The sequence below is a fragment of the Zalophus californianus genome, chromosome 6, assembly GCF_009762305.2.
Source record: "Zalophus californianus isolate mZalCal1 chromosome 6, mZalCal1.pri.v2, whole genome shotgun sequence".
NCBI lineage: Eukaryota > Metazoa > Chordata > Mammalia > Carnivora > Otariidae > Zalophus > Zalophus californianus.
In genome coordinates this window covers 41,367,062-41,386,068 of record NC_045600.1, presented here as the reverse complement: position 1 = coordinate 41,386,068, position 19,007 = coordinate 41,367,062, and the positions used below count along the sequence as shown (strand labels likewise).

At 40.0% G+C, this 19,007-nt stretch overlaps 1 protein-coding gene across 1 annotated transcript in view; it reads right to left on the bottom strand.

Moving 5' to 3' along the window:
- Window positions 1-986: 986 nt before the first annotated feature.
- ARMH4 (armadillo like helical domain containing 4) overlaps window positions 987-19,007 on the bottom strand; it is a 130,557-nt gene continuing 112,536 nt past the window's right edge. The window contains exons 6-8 of the mRNA XM_027570543.2: window positions 16,147-16,178; window positions 9,379-9,513; window positions 987-9,143 (exon numbers count right to left, since the gene is read on the bottom strand). Coding sequence (XP_027426344.2) covers window positions 9,075-9,143; window positions 9,379-9,513; window positions 16,147-16,178 — 236 coding nt within the window. The 3' untranslated portion in view covers window positions 987-9,074. The remainder of the gene's footprint in view (window positions 9,144-9,378; window positions 9,514-16,146; window positions 16,179-19,007) is intronic.

The window sequence follows — 19,007 nt, the reverse complement described above, 5'->3', positions numbered from 1 at the left end:
ATCACAAATATTCTTTTTGTTTTTATTTCAGAACCAAACATAAGTATTTTAAGCTATAAAATTATCTTAGATCACTGCGATACATTTGAATTTACTACTTAAGAATTGCAAACTATTTCTCCAGTAAATGATAGATGCTAACTCCAAGCAAAACTGAATAACAATTTGAATAATTGGATTTTCTGTTAAACACTACCTATTGAAGCAAGGTGTTTATATGGCCACAGGTATTCATTCAACGATTTCCGGATATAATTCAATATGTAGTCATCTTCTCTCTGGGCTCCTCACCTTGGAGCCCTTGGGAGATGGATTATCTGCCTTGTATGGACTGAATGTTTGTATGTCCTCCCAACAATACGTATGTTGAATCTCTTACTCTTAGTGTGACGGTATTAGGAAGTGGGGCCTTAAGGAAGTAATTAGGTTTCAATTAGGCCCTAAGGGTGGAGTGCCCATGATGGGATTAGTGCCCCTATAAGGAGACAGACAGACTTTAGCTCTCTCTCTTTACCATGAGAAGATACAGCAAGAAGGCTGCCAATTTGCAAGCCAGAAAGAGGGTTCTCACCAGAACCCACCATGCTGGCATCCGCATCATGGACTTCCCAGCCTCCAGAATTGTGAGAAATAAATGTTGCTGTTTAAGCCACCAGTCTGGGGTTTTTGTTACAGCAGCGCAAGCTGACAGGTAGTACTCCAAAGCCAATGTTCACCACGGGATGATATAGTAAAAATTAAATACTTTAAAAATTGAGGCAAAATTATGGCCAAAGTGCTATACAGTTTCCACAGCACGAAAAAATAATCAACACAATTGTTATTGGAGGTCTTGTTTTATGTTTCTGTTGTCAAGGATAATTACCTGCCAACAGTGGAGTCACTGGTGACCTAGGATGCCTCCCTCATTGAGTTTTGGCATGAATTCAGTGAGTTTTCCCTGGTAAAGCATTGAGCATAGCATTCATCCCACAGCAACAGTTCAATAAATGTTCATGATTTTATTATCACTAAATAGAAATAAATGTGAATTGCACTAACATTTTTTAGTTCACATTTTATTTATACAGCATAAACTCACCTATTCAATGAGTCCCCATAACTAAACTTTAAAAAGACCCTCGTTGTTTAGAATAGAAAGTAAGTAAGACCTTAATTCATTTATTTGCAAAAATTTTTCCCAGCTGCTTTTGATCGACCCCTGGCCTTGAGTATGAACAGAAATGTGTCCTGAGGAGCATCGTCCTCCCGGTAAAGATTCAAAGTTTGCCAAGTGCTTACACCATTCTATTTTAATCTAGTAATACCTAATGAACAAGAATCCACTTTCATAACCAAAGAAAATATTATTAGAATAAAGCTCATGGGGCCTTAATGTGTGCCTTACTTAATTTCATATCCTACTCTGTGCAAGAAATTTGGAGGGTATGGGCTAGTGGAGACATTTAGAAAGGCCTTGGTCAAATGGACCACCATTTGATTGATTGATTAAGGCTCCATTAACTGTTTTTATAGATACCTAAAATTTTAGGAAGATGTGGAGGGTGGATGTGAAAAGCTGTGATTTCTCTTTATAACAATGACAGAGAGAAGAAAACAATGGACCTAACAGTGAACATTTGGCCATTTAACCTTAGTCAAGTGAAATCAAATATAGAAAATATGTGTGCGCTATAATGAATGACACAAAAATACTAATTAAATTCAAGAGAATTGATCTGAACAATTCAGGTCACTTTAATCAACTTAGGTCATTACAGCAAGTGTATTCTTTCCCATTATTTCTCATACTACCACCTAGTATTCACAGTAATTCAGTCTTACTGTCTAATTATAAAAGCTCACAACTTTTGCTTTGGCAGCAAAGGCAAAGAGAGGAAGATTTTCTCCAATCACTCAGAGCGCAGAGATGTAACATTAGCCTATGGGCATTGTGTTTACAGAGACTTTTCCCCTTTCAACTCTCATTTCATTTACATCATACCTAAGTGTCTTGAAGTAACTGGGCGGTCACAGACAATCAAACGCCAGATAAATCTGAATGAGAAAAGAACAGCTTATTCATTCAAATACAACCTTGGGATTTTCACAAGCTCTTTTCCTTCCCCTTATTCCTTTTTTTTTTTTTTTTAAGTAGGCTACCCGTGGGGCTTGAACTCACGACCCTGCGATCAAGACCTGAGATCAAGAGTCGGAAGCTTAACCGACTGAGCCACCCAGGCGCCCCTTCTCTTTATTTCTTTGAAACAGCTATGAAAAATTTTAGCTATAGGGAGGTAACAAGATAGCATGTAAATTATAATCCTGCTTTTGTGTACAAATAAAAGTAGGTATACAGAACATATCATAAATACACAGAGAAAAAGATGAGAAATATAGAGCCCAAAATGTTCATGGTTGTCTCTGGGGAGTGGGACTAAAGTGATCACTATTTTCTTCTCGTGCTTTTCTGCATTCCCTCAATCCTACATTGTTGCCCTGAGCCCTCCAGAATCCGGCCTTGGGTTGACATGGCAACCACGGAAAACTTGCTTTATTTTTCATCTGCTAAGGAAGATTAACCACTTGATGATCACCCATGACAACTGTCAAAAGTTCACAGAAGCCGCTCGGCACCGGGAAAAGGAGCCTGCTTTGCTCTATGGCTGCACCCAGACCCTGATGTAGCCTCACACAGACCAGCCTTGAAAGAAGCCTCTTAGGTTTCCCCAAGATCCTGGGGAGTGGGATGGGGTGGGTGGGAAAATTGGAGGAAGGTGGTCAGAGGGTACAAACTTCCAGTTGTAAGATAAATTAAGCGCTAGAGATGTACTGTACCACATGATGACTAGTTACCACCGTTGTGTGGTGTACTTGGAAGCTGCTAAGAGAAGATCCTAAAAGTTCTCATCACAAGGAAAACACATTTTTTGTAACTATGTGAGGAGACAGCTGTTAACTGAGGTTAACTGAGCTTACTGTGGTAATAATCACTTCCCAACATCTGTATTATTCCGTATATATCTCAAACTTACACAGGGCTGCATGTCAACTCCATCTCAATAAAACTGAAAAAAAATTAGAAAGTCATTCCATAGGCATAAAATGCATAAGTTGGTTCTTATGAATAAAAAAGAAAAAAAAAAAAAACACAAGATCCAGAGCTTTGGCTCTCATGTCAACAAATGAGAAATTCTTACTAGTCTTTTCAAAGCGAGAGAGACAATCAGATACTAGATAGTAATTCATACTTAGAGCTCAACCAAAGTAATATAATCACTTAAAGGTATTTGGAGGGTTTTCCCAGATGTTTCATTTAAGTTTTATTAAAGTTATTACTTTGGAACCTCCTATTAAAAGTTACAGAGAATGACCATGTACCCATATACACTATGTAGAAAGTGAAAGTTGCCTACACATTTTTGGCGGCGTGTAAGTTAGTTTCTCTCAGGCTGGCTATGCTGGGATAACATAGGGTCAGTCCTCCAGAAGCCAGGACACGAGACTCCAGGATTTCTGGAGAGCCTCAAAAGTGCCATGACCACGGTCAGCTTTAACCACTGTCTGTTCCCTCATCTCAACATCTAATTAACCCCCGAGTCCTTCTGCTTCCCTGCCCTGAATGCCTCTGGGAGCCATCCTCCCCTCCATTCACTCCTGCAGCCTTGGTCCAGGTCCCAGTCACCTCTCACCAACACTGCTGCACCAGCCCATGACTGGTGTCCTGGCTCTACTTTAACCTTGCCAATCCAGTCTTCCCATGAACTCAGCCCTGACTGCACCACTTCCCAGCATAAGATCTTTCCATGCCTCTAAATGCCCTCAAAATAAAGTCCTAATTCCTTGATATAACCAAGCAGACTCTTTAGGATCAGCCTCATATTTTGCACTGCATGTGTCCCCCCAACCCCAACCCTCACCTCCCTAGTAGACCCAGCAATTTTACTGCTGTTTCCTGGAGGAAATTTCTTTCTTCTTTCTTCCTTCCTTCCTTCCTTCCTTCCTTCTTTCCTCTCCTTTATCCTATATACACATAGTAGAAATTTAAGCTAATTAATAGGGAATTAGATGCACCGATTACCCAATATGGGGTAATCCCAAAGCATCTGTATGGCTAACAGTGGCTTACAAAATAAATGCTGATTATTTTTGTTGCATGTAGAACTTAAGCAACAGAATTATGTTTCCAGCTATGTTGGCTGCCAAAATTGATCATTAGCAGAGTAAACAGACCCCAGAAAGTTCTGTGTCTTATGGGGGATGTTAAACGTACAAATAAGGGGCTTTTATTAGGTCAGCACTATTATTTTGTTTTCAAATGATTTCCTATTTCTAGAGATTTATATTGAGGTGTTTGAACTCTGTATAATTAAGAAAGATATTTAACTGAGCTTAAGCTTACTTAAAGCAACCAAGCTCCTTTGGTCTCCTCAGTCTCAGGCTTCAATCCCCTCCCACTCATGTCCATTCTACCCGGTGTAGAATTTTCTGTGAGGGAGAGGATGAAAACAAATTTAGATTTAGGGCCCCTTCCCCCGCCAATGGTCTACTTCATAGGCCTTTTCCTCCTTGCTTCTCTTTATCATTTTTCCAAGCATCAGTCCACTCAGAACGTTGGCCTCCTCTAGCACATTCCAGCATTTTGTGCCATGTTTATATCTGCATTGCATCAAGATTTTTCTTCCTTCTTCTTCTGCCCACACTTCTTCCCTCGCAACCATACCTTCACATACCCTAAAAAGTAGAGACTTCTTTTTCAACAGATTTCCCTGTAGTCATAACAAAGCTTATCTTGCCAAAAGGCCACGCAGCTAAAAATTTGTGCCAGACAATATACCTTACTCCCAAAAGCTGCTTTTTGGCAGCTGGTAGAAACACTGATTATTCATATCCACAGAAATCACGATGCCTGTGGATGATTTGAGGCTTCTCTCCCCAAGATGTGGATATGATTCCAAATAAGACGTTTCATCTGGATTTCCACATAAAGGAGATAATTGGAGGAGCATGGAGAGAAGCACCAGGCATTCAGAATGTTTGCTCTACATTATTTTCTGATATCTCTGTAATGTTCGACTTTTAAGTCTTAGCCTTTAAAAAAAATAACAAAATAAAGAATAAGCTTTGATTGACCATGCTAAAGCTACTTTAAATATGTTCTAAAATGGTGCTCTAAAACTTTCCCCACAACACTATTGACCTATGTGAGATGCAGGTACTTTAAGAAATGTTTCTGGAAGACTGTTTCTGAGGCAGTTTATGAGCTAAAGCCAAGGCTAAAGCATTGCTAAGGGAATCTGTTTCCCTGGGATACTAATTAACTCCAAATATTGCATATAAATTAAGCCAGCAGCTACTGAAAGGAGCAGCTTACAGGAGAGGAAAATCTGAAGAGGTTTAAAAGAAAAGTACTATCTTCTGATTAGAGAAAAAGGCATCAGGGACATGGGAGGAACCCTTTCTCTCTGACCCAGCATTCTCTTTTCTTTCTAGAAACTTCTACCCTTTACTCTTTCCTTTTGTTTTCCTTTCTCCACCATGGCAGGTGTGATTTATTGGATAACTGACTAGGGAAAGGGTTTCTTCCCCAAGGGACCTGTTCTCCCTTGTCTTTAATAAGGAAGCTGTTCTCTAGATAGAGTCCTCCCAGCTCTGTTCTCTAACTCCTGGGCACAAGAATCCCAAAGTCCTCCCCTGGAGATTCTGACAGAGAGAGAGAGAGAGAGAGAGAGAGAGAGAGAGAGAGACAGCGAGAGAGGGAACACAGGGGGAGTGGGAGAGGGAGAAGCAGGCCTCCCGCCAAGCAGGGAGCCCAATGCGGCGCTCGATCGCAGGACCCTGGGATCATGACCTGAGCCGAAGGCAGATGCTTAATGACTGAGTCACCCAGGCGCCCCTCCCCTGGAGATTCTGACTCACTGGGTCTGGGGCAGGGCCTTGGAATCTGTGTGTTGCACAAGTATGATTCTTAGGAGCCAGAGTTTGGGGAACACTGCCTCCCCCTCTGAGAATAAGACACAGTTCCTGTCCCTGCATTGGAACACGTGCAGGTCTGAGGGGGGTAAATATGGTTCAGAAGGGAAGATGTTAGCAACTGAAGCTTGCAGCTAACAGCACCCCTTGCCAGACAGCTTTCCTTGTTGTGCTGCTAAATGGTTTAAGCTTAGTTGTTAGAATCAAGAGTTGCCTTTTTATTTTTAATGTGCAAATATAAGCTGATAAATCACTTATTTTAAGTAAACCTACCCGGTGCCTGACTTACTACTTTTAATCGGACTACAGTATAACCACTAGCTCAGCACCCTCGTCTGGTGGCAGCACCCCTAATCTCGGGTTTTGTTTAGAACATGACCTTTTCTGATCCTCTGAATAACTTCAGCCAACCACTGAAAATCAGTGTTCCACAATTATTGGCAGGGAAGAAAATGGCCAAAATAAACACAACCCGGAACCTTCCACCAACCCAGTGTTGAAATGGGTTTGTATAGAACTCCACTGTGATCTAAGTCATCTCTTTTTCTTGTAACAGTCACCTGTCCCAAAAAGGACCGCAGGGCCATTTCTGCTGAGGCCTAAATGCACACGTCATCCCTACAGCCTTCTGGAATAAATTAAAATACGTGTCCATTATTTGTGACTTTATCTGTGGTTTGAAAGATCAACCTCTTAGGCATGATCTAGTTGAAACTACAGACTATGAGTAGCCCAAGGCATTAATAGCCATCAGCATCGCCCATGTGTTGCTGAATGAAATGGCCTATTGTGTGTTTGCTATAAATAGCTTGTCAAGAATACAGAAACAGTAACACCACATCATGCCCACCTCCCCCTAACCTTAGGAACACTTACAGCAAGGGGCTGCTCTAAGAAAAGGCAAACATACCCTATGCAATAGCAGGATGTCTCTGCTCGTGAAATTACAAATTACTTCTGAGCGTCATGGTTCTGAATTTTATTTTTAAAACCTGACCTTGAGCTTAGTTATCAATTGTTAACTTCTATTTGATTATATATAGCTTCTCATTTTCTCTTGACCCTTTTCACACATTTGCTTACATCTCTTGGCAAAAAAAAAATTATTTGATGAAAACATTCTTGTAAGCTAGCTATCATTCAAGAACGTATTCTAGAAAGGTTTCTCTATTAGTTCTCTAGAGGGATACTTAAATTTATGTGGTTTTGAAGGAAATCATGAGGTGGGAGAGGAAAAGAACTTGTGTACGAGGGAAGTTTGTAAGGCATCGTTCATTTAACAAAGACAGGAATTCATGTGAAATGATCCTTGGCCAACCAACTAAGTTGACTCTTGAACAACACAGGGGTTCAGGGTGCAAACCCCCCTGCACAGCTGAAAATCCACATATAACTTCTGACTCTCCAAAACCTCTACTAATAGCCTACTATTGACCAGAAGCCTTACTGGTAACATAAACAGCCAATGAACATGTTTCACATATAATATGTTTTATATACTGTGTTCTTACAATCAGTCAGCTAGAGAAAAGAAAATGTTAAGATAATCCTAAGGAAGAGAAAACATGTTTACAGTACTGTACTGTCTTGAAAAAAATCCACGTAGAAGTGGACCCATGCAAGCACAGTCCCCTGTTGTTCAAGGGTCTCCTATATTTCCTTAGAATCTTGGTTTTAAAGAAGGACTCTGAAATGTCACTGCTTCCTGCAAAGTATGTGGAAGGGCATTGAATGATGATCGGGTACACAGTTTTGAGTCCAAGTAGGTTCTTGTCCTGATTGTTTGTGGGGATAATTTTGGATAATCATTTCCCTTCTCTGCTTCAGTTCTGTCTCCAGTCAAATGAGAGAACAAAAACATCTGTCCTAGCCCATACAGTAGCTCTGAGAAATAACTGTGCAGTTTGCCTCGAATACAGCAGAGCACGCTCCCATAGATGTGAACAAGTTCTCTATGTGTCAAGCAGTAAGGACAGTGTTACCAGGAACCTTTAGTCTTCCACGCAAATGAGCCAGGTCTTTACCTAAAAATTCAACTTAAATACTCAGATTCAAAAGATAGGGCAAGGAATTACACTCCAAAAGAAATGAGAAATGATCTAGCGTAGGCCAACATCCCCAAAAGGGAATGCCCTGAGAAAGGCTGGGACTCTGGCCACTGAAGCTACATCTACCACAGGATGTCCGTTTTCTAATAAAGCCAAATAAGAACCAACGGTGGCCCCATCATTCCATGGCCAAGCCCCCAGAAGTAGCAAAGCAATGCTCTGAATAATTCACAATAGTGAATGGCAGATAGAAATGCTCTGAGAGCTTACCTGCCTCACTTCTTGATTTCTTCCTCATTTCTTCTTGCAAAGTCAAATTATACACAAAAAGAACACCTCTTATTGATAAACATGTAAGCATCCACGGATACGTCTGTCAGACTCAATTACACTAAGAAAGCAAGTTTACATTAAGACTGAGAGTCCATTTAATGCGTTATTTCTGGTGCATTTTTTTTTCCTGCCAAGAATGAGAATAAGATAGAAGATGCAAAATAATAAAACTGGGAGACTGGAGTATAGAATGCAAGATAGATACAAATCTACACATAATCCTAATGCACCAAGAGATCTTGACAAAGAAGATTTCATTCCAACTTGCTGCTCGTTTTGATGCAAACGTAGGATGTACCGTGGCCCAGAAGCCTACAGCCTCAAGGGGGCCGAACGCAGTCACCACGAGCTACTCTGTTAAGATTTCTATTTCAGAGTCAACATATGCCTTGGCAGCAATAATTGTTATGCTTAGTGCAGGTAAACCAAGGAAAAGGCCCTTTGGAAAAATACAAAATATTTACCTAGCAACTCCTAGTGAGCAACATGTGCGCTGCATATTGATGAGTGATAGCCTATGGTTGTGGAAAATTCACTACCAAAGAAAAACAAGCAGGGCATATTACAGTGAGTCTACAACATGCCTTTCCTGCTCAGTACAAGAGAAACCTACTGCCCGGAAGATAATGAGCCCGATGGCCTGACAGCAGTGATGTGGCAGGCTGCTGTTCTTCTTTTGCCCCCAAAATAAAAAGTAAAATAATAACACAGGTGAATATTCCAGTGAAACTCCCGTCGGATTCAAAACTCATCTTCAGAGCTGTCGGCTAAGAGCATGACTCGGTCTTGCATGCTGTTGAATTCTCTCTGCTGGAGAAAGAAAAACAGAAGAGTGTTAAACCCTTTCCACTACAGAGCAAAACAGGCCCCTTTAAAAAAAAAAAGGCACCCCAACACACACAGCCAAAGCCCAGCAGCTAATCCAAACCACTGGGCGTGTCAATACCATGCCTGCCTCATTAAGCCCCGTGTGCTTTATTAAGCAAATTGGAAAAGCGAGGCATGTTCTGAAGCAGATGAGGTTTTGCTGTTGTGGGCTCCATACCTTTCTTTTATGCCTTTTGAAGCCGTTTCTCCTTCGGCGATTCATAACCTTAATGCTGTAGAGCGCTCCCAAGATGAACAAGGCACCGGCTATCCCGACCCCTACAGGAACCAGCATTCCAGACATGTAGCCAGCCTGCACGGAAAAGGAGACGCCCAGTAGGATGCTAAATAGACCGCGGCCCTGGGTTTCTCATTTTTGCTCGACGGCAGCAGGTTTTTAAACACCTGGAATCCTCCTATTTGCTTTGTCATAAAATAGCACCTAGCATGAAGGCACGTTTTAGGGAGAAGGCAAGAGAGAGAAAGGTATGACTATTTTTGGAAAGTTCGAGTATTTAGAAGAAGTACTGAAATAAATCACCCAGACCTCGTGGCACCTCCAGCCACTTGCTTATGCACATTTGTCAACATCAGGGTTTGGTGGCAGAAATATAATTTGTATTAAAGATGGGTGAAGTAAGCTTCTGAGAATGCCAAGACTATTAAAATGCTATAAGTCGGAAATATCAGCATGAGACAAGCTCCAAGGGGGCTGAGGGGAGGGCCTTGACATTGGTGGTCTGCTGTCTCACAATCTCAGCTGCATTACAGTAAGAAAGGGAAGAGGAAGGATGCTAGATGTTGGGGCATAGACAGAAAAGACAAGGAGGAGAGAGGGTATGCACATAACATGGGATTTATATGAAAGGAAAAATCTGCCCAGTGGACAAGACCAAAGTTGGGGCTTGGGAGGGAATTCTGGGCATCCCCAGAGAAGTGGCCGAGCAGGGTGCAAAGATCACTGTCAGCAACAGTAGCGCCTGCAAAAGAACCTGGAGGTATCTGGTATCTGGTGTGTCTCCAACATCCCCAAGGTGTCACTATGGATACGTTGGTTCTAAGTGAGCAGCATGATGTCCACACATCCCTGGGCTTGGGTAAGTAGCTCCAGATCATCCCAAGCTCAGGTAAGGCCATCATACTAAAGGTGCTCTCTGCATCTTGGCCAATATGACACCTCAGGGCCTAGAGCATTATGTACTTACCTGGAGCCCTTTCACAGAGGAATATGAGACTGGTTTGCCTTTGAAGAAGGCCCCTGCTAGAAGCCTACCCAGACAAAATACATAAAACATTAAAATTTTTAGACTTTAGATAGGCATTATTCAGGGGTGGGGGGGGAACCCATGAGTCAGTTTGTCCATTTATTTGACTATTTCTAAAATTTCTAATATAGCACAAACTATTTCTAGTACCTTTCAGAATGAGCCAAAATCAGAGAAGGACAGAGAATAATGTTTTCTAAAAAGTGCTGAAGTATGCAGACTGATGCTTTCCCAATGTTTCCAAAAGTAAATCAAAGGAATACACGAGCCCTTTATAAAACTACAGCTCCCTCTAGCACACAGCTCACTCACTGGTTCTGTTTTCCAGAGTCTTGTGTTAGAGCAGATTATGGACATTTTTCCATTAATTTGAGAACAATAGCATTGTTCATCAGCATATTAAGTGTTTTTCTCCAAGAAACAAAGCCCAGTCACTTTTCAACAAATTAATATGCTTTGCAGAAACCCAAACTTTTTCTAAAGTCCTTCCAGATCTACTTAAGGCTTATAAAACTGTAATTTCCCATATGGGAAAATACTGGACAAGAGCAAAGTTTTGGTACTCTCATAAGAGCTGTGAATATATTTCTTTAAACCATCACTCCCAGTACATGGAAACGAATGTACATATTGAAATGTGATCAGCTTTAAGCCCCGTAGATTAGACTCTAAAGAGGTACACATTCAAAGGATGATACTTGAGCTTTTGGAAGTTCAGCTTGATCAATCTCTGTGTGGGTCTCCTCGTGCTGTGTAACCTCACCCACACCCAATAGCATGACTATTCCAAAACGTGTCACTCTTTCTCATACTTCTTATTTACACATTTAGATCTCTAGTTCCTAGAGCTTTAAATCATGCAGATTTCACCAAAATTCAATTAATCTCTCTCTTTCTCTCCTCTCTTTTGTCCCCTCGTGTGTGTGTGTGTGTGTGTGTGTGTGTGTGTGAGATCTGCCTGTGCTTTGAAATTATAATTAAAAAATGGGATCCAAGTAATCTCTCCTCTTCCAATATATTTTAACCATTCCTCTTTCAACACTAATGGAGAATAGGCTCTTCTTTTAGAATTGGCCATGACTTGGAGCGCCTGGGTGGCTCAGTCAGTTAAGCATCTGCCTGCCGCTCAGGTCATGATCCCAGGGTCCTGGGATTAAGCCCTGCATCACATTTGCTCCCTGCTCAGTGGGGAGTCTCCTTGTTCCTCTGCCCCTCCCCCCTCTCATAAATAAATAAAATCTTAAAAAAAAAAGAATTTCCCATGACTTGTTTCCTACACAAATGAAAACAAATTAGACTCATGAACATATTTTCTAAGTTATAAACCCTGCCTAGTACCTCTTCTCTGTTCAGAATCATCAGATATACATGTACCTTCACAGATAACACGCTGAGAAGGACATAGCTGCACCTGGGTATATTCCAAGTGAGAATGTGTAACTTGAATCTCATCATGAGGAAACATCCAACAAACCTAAAATGAAGACTATTCTATTTTTTTAAAGGACTATATTCTTTTAAAAGTCAGCATCGGGAAAGACAAAAAATGGCTATAAAAATGTTCCAGAGTATAGGAAACTAGTCCATGACAACTAAATGTGTTACATGACCCTAGACTAGATCCTACACTGGAGAAGAAAAATGCTTTTAGAAAGATATTTTGAGTCTGTTGAAAAAACTGAAATATGGATACCAGATTTGATAAAAAGTACTGTATCGATGTAAAATGTACTCAAGCTGATAACTGCAGCATGTCTGCTAACGGAATATTCCCATTCATAGGAAATAAAGCATTTGGAGTAAAAGCACCATGGTATATGCAACTTTTCCTCAAATGGTTCAGAAAAAAAAAAAAAAAAGGCAGAGATGGGCAGACAGACCAGCAAATGATAAACCAAATGGGGTAAAATGTTAAAAACAAGTGCATCTGGGTAAAAGGTATTGGGGCATTCTTTGTACTTATTCTTGTATCTCTTTTTTGTAAACTTGAAAATAGTTCCAAATAAAAAGTTTTGCATTTTTAAAATCGATTGTAAGTCAAAATATGACTAGATATAGTTCTTTTTAGTTTATGTTTGTGTTGGGTTTTTGTTCGCTTTGTATCACATTCATGAGAAAGGTATTCTTCCTTCTTAGAATGATGTATTCATTCAGAAACATCTGTTTTCAAGAAAGGTATAAGAAAACCAAATGAGATGCTGTACTGTCTCGAGTCTGCTGAGTTAAGACAGTGCCCCTATATTGCTTTGTAACAGTGGCTCTCACACTTGAGCATCTATCAAAATCGCCTACAAGACTTGTTGAAACAGATTGCTGGGCCCCGTTCCCAGAGTTTCTGACTCAGTAGGTATAGCGTGGGGCCCAAGAATTGCATTTCTAGCAAGCTCCCAGGTGATGCTGACGCTGCTGGTCCAGACCACACTTGAGAATCAGTGCTATGCAATATAGTCTGGATCATCCATTTTCTAGGTTATTTCCTAAAGCCAGAAGAAACAGAATGATCTTGGTGACATAACAACAGGGTTGGTCTTTACTAAACAACTAAAGCTGCTATGCCTCTTCAATTTTGAGAAACATTTTAGATCTTGAAAAGACATATCAGTAGGTAGCCAAGTTAGGATTTGCCTAACAAGCATCACTAACTTGGACATTAAGCCAGAAAGAAGAGTAATGATGGAATGGGTATAGGGACTGTCCCTCTGTGGCCATTCACCTCTTCTTTCAGAGCAAGAGAACCTCCCATTTCAGCTGGGTGCACAGTAACGATCACTGCTCCCTGCCTTCTCTGCAGCTGGCTGCGACCATGTGATAAATCTCACTCAGAAGAGAATACATTAGTGGCAGGTTCAGCTTCCCGACATGCTCTTCAACAGGAGAGCACAGCCTTTATCCCCCACATTTTGAGAATAAGAGTGCCTTTATCTTCCCTTTTAAGAGGGAAGAGGTGTCTTCACCTTCCCTTATCCTCCTTCCCCTGGCTAGAACATGGACCTAGTTAAGCTGGAACTGCCATCCAGGACCTTGAGGTGACCTTGGGAATGAAGGTCACAAATGGTGGAACATCAAATACAAGGAGCCTGAGCCCCTGTCAGAGTGTTGCTCCCCATTAACCCTTGACTGCTACCTCCAGATTCATAAATGAGAGAAAAACTTCTATCTTGGTTAAGCCATTGTCATTGGGGTTCTCTGTCATTCATAGCTGATCTTAATCCTAGCTAATATAGAAAGACTAAACAACAGTAAAAGTAATAATTCAGAACTTTTTTAAGTTTTTTAAGATTTTATTTATTTGAGAGAAAGAGCATGCGTGCACAAGCAGGGGGAGGGGCAGAGGCAGAGGGAGAAACAGACTCCCCACTGAGCAGGGAGCCCGATGTGGGACTCGATCCCAGGACCCTGGGATCATGATCTGAGCCAAAGGCAGATGCTTAACCAACTGAGCCACCCAGGTACCCCCAGAACTTTTTAGAATATTTTTCTTTCTAGAGCCAAACTAACAGAAATACCAATATCAGGTACAATTGAATAATGCTAAACTGAGATGTCGTGGTTGGCCAAAGAGCCAGTTAAATAAATATCTAGTTTCCAGTTCTAAGGGATTCTGTGACTTTCATCAAAGAGGCAATAGTTTCGCTCTCAAATAGTTTCTGAAGATAATGATTAACAAGACTTTTATAGATGAGAGCCAACTAGCTAGCTAGCTAGATACATGAAGGGGGGAAGCGAGAGAGGAAGATACATATATGTACACACGTATGTGTGTGTGCACATATGAAGGCATGTCACAGGTAAGTGTAGAATATTTTACACAACAGGGGAAGTGGGGATATGGGAAAGATTATAGTGAGTCCCTCCAAGAAAGTCAAAATATGAAGAAATAAGGCATCAAATAAGCCAAACACAGAATCTCAACTATTTTTCTTCTATTTTTTTTAATTAAGACATACTGAAAAAATACTCCAGAAGAAAATAGAGAGAAAGCTGGAAAAACTCAAAATAATCCAGAAAACTAAGGTCACACATAAAATTATTTCTCTTGGTGAAAATGGTGCCAGGCCTTTGAGACAAGATAAGAAGGGTCTACAGAAATAGAAAATACAGACTTTCTATAAAGCTGCACAGATTTTTTTTTTTAATTGTGGCAAAGCTATCTATAGATACAGGTAAGAAATTTTGCGATATCCAACTTCAAAACTGGTGACATGTAAACATTTATTCTCTTAAGGGTTTTCTGGTACACAATTTTACTCAGAGGATATTTTCTATAGAAACAATGATATATGGGTTCCTAAATTATTCTACCAAAGCCTATTTCCTTTTCATTGCATCCTATTTTCTTCTGAAAAATAACAAGAAGCACTACTAATATAAGTGTGTTCAGTTCTTAACTTTTGAGCTTTATTTCCCCCAAATCCTGCTCAGTCCATCCGATCATACCTCCCTTAGACAACTGAACCTGTTACAGATACCAAAATGGCCTCCACTAACCTCAACATGCTTAAAATTTTTCAACATCACTTTTAATAAGTATGACCACAAAACAGTCTCATTCTCAAAAACCGTGTATGCTAAATTTTACTGAGAAGCACAAAGATAGTAATGAGAATTAATATAATCTTACAATTTTCATTGTAATTTATTCTTTAACAATAAGCTGCAGCAAAATAAATATTAATCATCCAAATATGGGGAGAACTGACTCCAAATAATAAAAAAGATATGGAATACCATCAACAGAAGTATATATTGGGACTGGTGATTTAAAGGTAACTCAATATGTGGCAATTGAAAAGATTTCCATTCACTAAACCCCCAGTTAAATCTGAGCTGGGTTATAGTAATGAGATCTGACACAGGCTACAGCAAGGAATTCAGAATTCCATCAATATTTTTATAAGTAATTCCAGTTTAAAATTCTAAGGTAACCAAAAAATGTAAACTTGGAGAGTGTTGAAAATCAAAAGAAAATGAAAAATAGGAACCTGGAAGGGAGTTAATATTGTCAATCACAGACATAGATGGCAGAATTAACGCAAGAGAGAAATATTTGTCTATCGTTGGCCATTCCAGGCAAGGCAGTCCTTTGTCACCCAGTATGTAGAAGTACTATGAGAGACTACATAAAAGTTGATCTAAGGAGAGTGCTCAGGCATCCAGGTATTTTTACTCCAAACCATCCCCACTATGGTGTAAGGATGCTCTTTCCATCCCAAACTTTTATTCTTAACTCAACTCCATCAATTGCCTTTGGGTCAGAAGAATCAATGTTTTCCAAAATCCAAGGTATTTCTTCCTCATACAGGAGGATCAGGCTTACAAGAACCTGGCATTGGGTTTTTGGCACTGGGACAAGAAATAGCCAAATAAATTGGGATTACATTGCTGATCCCTAGAAGAAACTCCACCTTGAAATGTCAAGGATATTTTCCAGCTGAGCATAGCAGATAATGCCTTCATAAGAAGGAATGGTGCTCCAAAGAACAAGGTTCCCTTGTGTTATACAAGAAGGAACTTAAAGGGAAGGTCTTCCTTCTTATTGGGCACCTGGAAGTGGCTTTGCATCTTTGCACAGATGACCAGAATCAGAATGATGAATTAAGGCTCCATTATTCTGAAGATCTTTTATTTGACAAAGCCGTGCCCTTTAAGATAAATCCAAAGTAAGAAAATACTTCTCTTACCTTGTCTTTTAGTTTTTCCATCCAGCTTCTCACTAGGGAAAGTAAGAGAATAAAATGTAAATATCCATCTTCTTACTTATATTTCACTGAGTTTAATTCGATAAGTTACATTTCATGATATTAAGTTAATTTGATACACTGGTTTTATTGTATGAAATGTAGTGAAAGGGTCAACAGTATTAACAGTAATAGTGACAGTATTAGTCTTGTTTTTATTCTCATTTGTTTAAAAATGCAACAGAAAGCACAAACATATCCCTCATATCATCATTAGGTGAACAGAGAATATTTTTTATTTGTTAAACATATTTGTATTACTATTTAATGCTTTGGGGGAGGTCTGGGTAAGGAGATAGGAAATCACCTTTAAAGTATCAGGTTCATTCCCAACCCATGTACCACCAAATAAATAAATAAACTAATCAATTAATTTATTAATTAATTATCAAGTTCATTTCTTATCTGACATTTTCTCCTTAACGTTACTCATCTTTCTCAGTTTTTAAGCTCAGTGGGTATTCTGCACTTGAATCAATATCCCAGCAAAGTAAGGTAGGAAGGGGCAATGGGCACTGGCTCCAAAGAGAAGCATTTGCATCCACAGTTGAAGAAAAAATTTTGACCAAAGGCAAAAAGAGGAAGTATTTCTGCAATACATATAGCTTATAAACTGTACCATTCCATCACAATACAATCACTATAAAAAAATAAAGGTAATAATCAAGTAACAGTTTAAAAAGCCACTGAAAAGGACTACATCAACCATGAAATGTTAAGTAGACAATTATTACAACCATTTGGAAGTACATATGCTGAGAACATAACAAGTATCATTCAAAATGAACATGTTAGAATGGCCATGGGTTTCTTTTCTTTTCTTCTTTTTTTTAATTTAAATTTTATTTAGTTAACATATAAGGCAATATTGGTTTCAGGAGTAGAATTCAGTGATTCATCACTTACATACATCACCCTGGGCTCATCACAAGTGCCCTCTTTAATACCCATCAGCCATCTAGCCCATCCGCCACCCACCTCCCTCCATCAACCCTCAGTTTGTTCTGTATCATTAAGAGTCTCTTATGGTTTGGGGCACCTGGGTGGCTCAGTCAGTTAAGTGTCCAGCTCTTGATTTGGGCTCAGGCCATGGTCTCAGGGTCATGAGATCAAGCCCTGAGTTGGCTCCACTCTGAGCATGAAGTCTGCTTAAGATTCTCTCTCCCTCTGCCTCTCCCACTCTCTCTCACTCTAAAAAAAAAAAGAGAGAGAGAGAGAGAGTCTAATGATTTGTATGGCCATATTAAGGATAGTTTGAAGTTAGTAATGGGGTTCTTCAACCTTAATTGCCTTTTAAAGTTATAATAATGATTTAGCTTTGAATAAAAATTCTATTTTGGAAAGCATGGAAAAGGAAAAAAGAAGACAAATATTATCAAAGAAATTAGTAAGCCAACAAAAACCATTCAAGATTTCCTTAAATTTCCTTTCCTGTCCAAGAGCTTCAACAGATAGAAAGAAAGGACACAGAGTGGCAGACCTAGAAACACCTCCCAAAAAGTGTAGACAAGGGATTGGCAAACTTGTAAAGAGCCAAATAGTAAACATTTTAAGCTTTGCAGGCCATACAATCTCTGTCACAACTACTCAACTCTGCTGTTGCAGTGTGAAAGCACTCACACTACATAAATTAATGGATTTGGCTATATTCCAATAAATGTTACTTATGGACATTGACCTTTGAATTTCATGTAATTTTCATAGGTCACAAATATCTTTCTTTTGATTTTTTTCAACCATATTAAAATGTAAAAGACATTCTTTGTTCATGGGCCATACAAAAATGGGTAGCAGGTCAGACAGGTGGGTCCACGGGTCACAGTGGGCTGACCCCTGACACAGACAGTTGGGTCTCCATTTACAGTCTGACTCTAGTAATTACATATTGACAGGAGTGATGCCAGCCCACAGGTGTACATGGCCTGACCCCTGACAGAGCAGGTTCGAATCTACTGCATCACTTGATCCCCAAACCAAAAACAAACATAAGAGTGAGGGAAGATTATGCTCCAGGAAAAGGTGGGGAAACTGAGACTCAGAGAAGCTAAGAGACTTGCCCATGGTTAACCAGGGAGTAAAGAGTCACTGGAATTCCAACCACTATCTGATTTAACAACCTACAGGAATAATACTTCTTAACTACCCATTTCTTTTGGTGATACCCCCACTCTCCTGCTCTCTCAGGTTGAAAATGTGGAGCTACCCTCCTTGGGCTCTTCTATCTCCTTCAGTCAGTGGCTTCAATCTCTTATGTCAAGATCTTGGCAAGACCTCTCAGCTTTGTCCTTCCTTCATCACTCCTTCTGTCTCCACTGGGATTCAGGCAAAGATAGTGGTGTACAACCAAGATATGACCAGTCATGGGAAGGTCAAAAGAAGAAAGCGCAGGAACCTTAGAAATGAGCCTAGGGGTTAGTGCCTCCATGGAGAAGTGAAGCTCTGGAGAAATTATTGAACCTCTGGGACCCTCAGTTTCCTTATATGTAAAATGACTGTGGTAACACCTGTCTTGCAAGATGTTGTGAAGACTGAAAATAACATGGGCCATGTGCTTAGGACAGTACTTGGTGTAGAGAAATATTAAAACAAAAACAAGAAACCTGGAACAGAAGGAGACAAAGACAAGAGAGTCATAAATATTTTAACATGTCTCAACTAAGCCCAAGACATAAACTGAAATTCAATCAAGAGAATGCTTCCAATTCATTGATTCATTCAACAAATACTTATTATGTACATTGTGTTGGCCAGGCACTGTGCTCTACACTGGGGTCAGCAGAAGGTATGGGGCCTGGGGGGCGGAG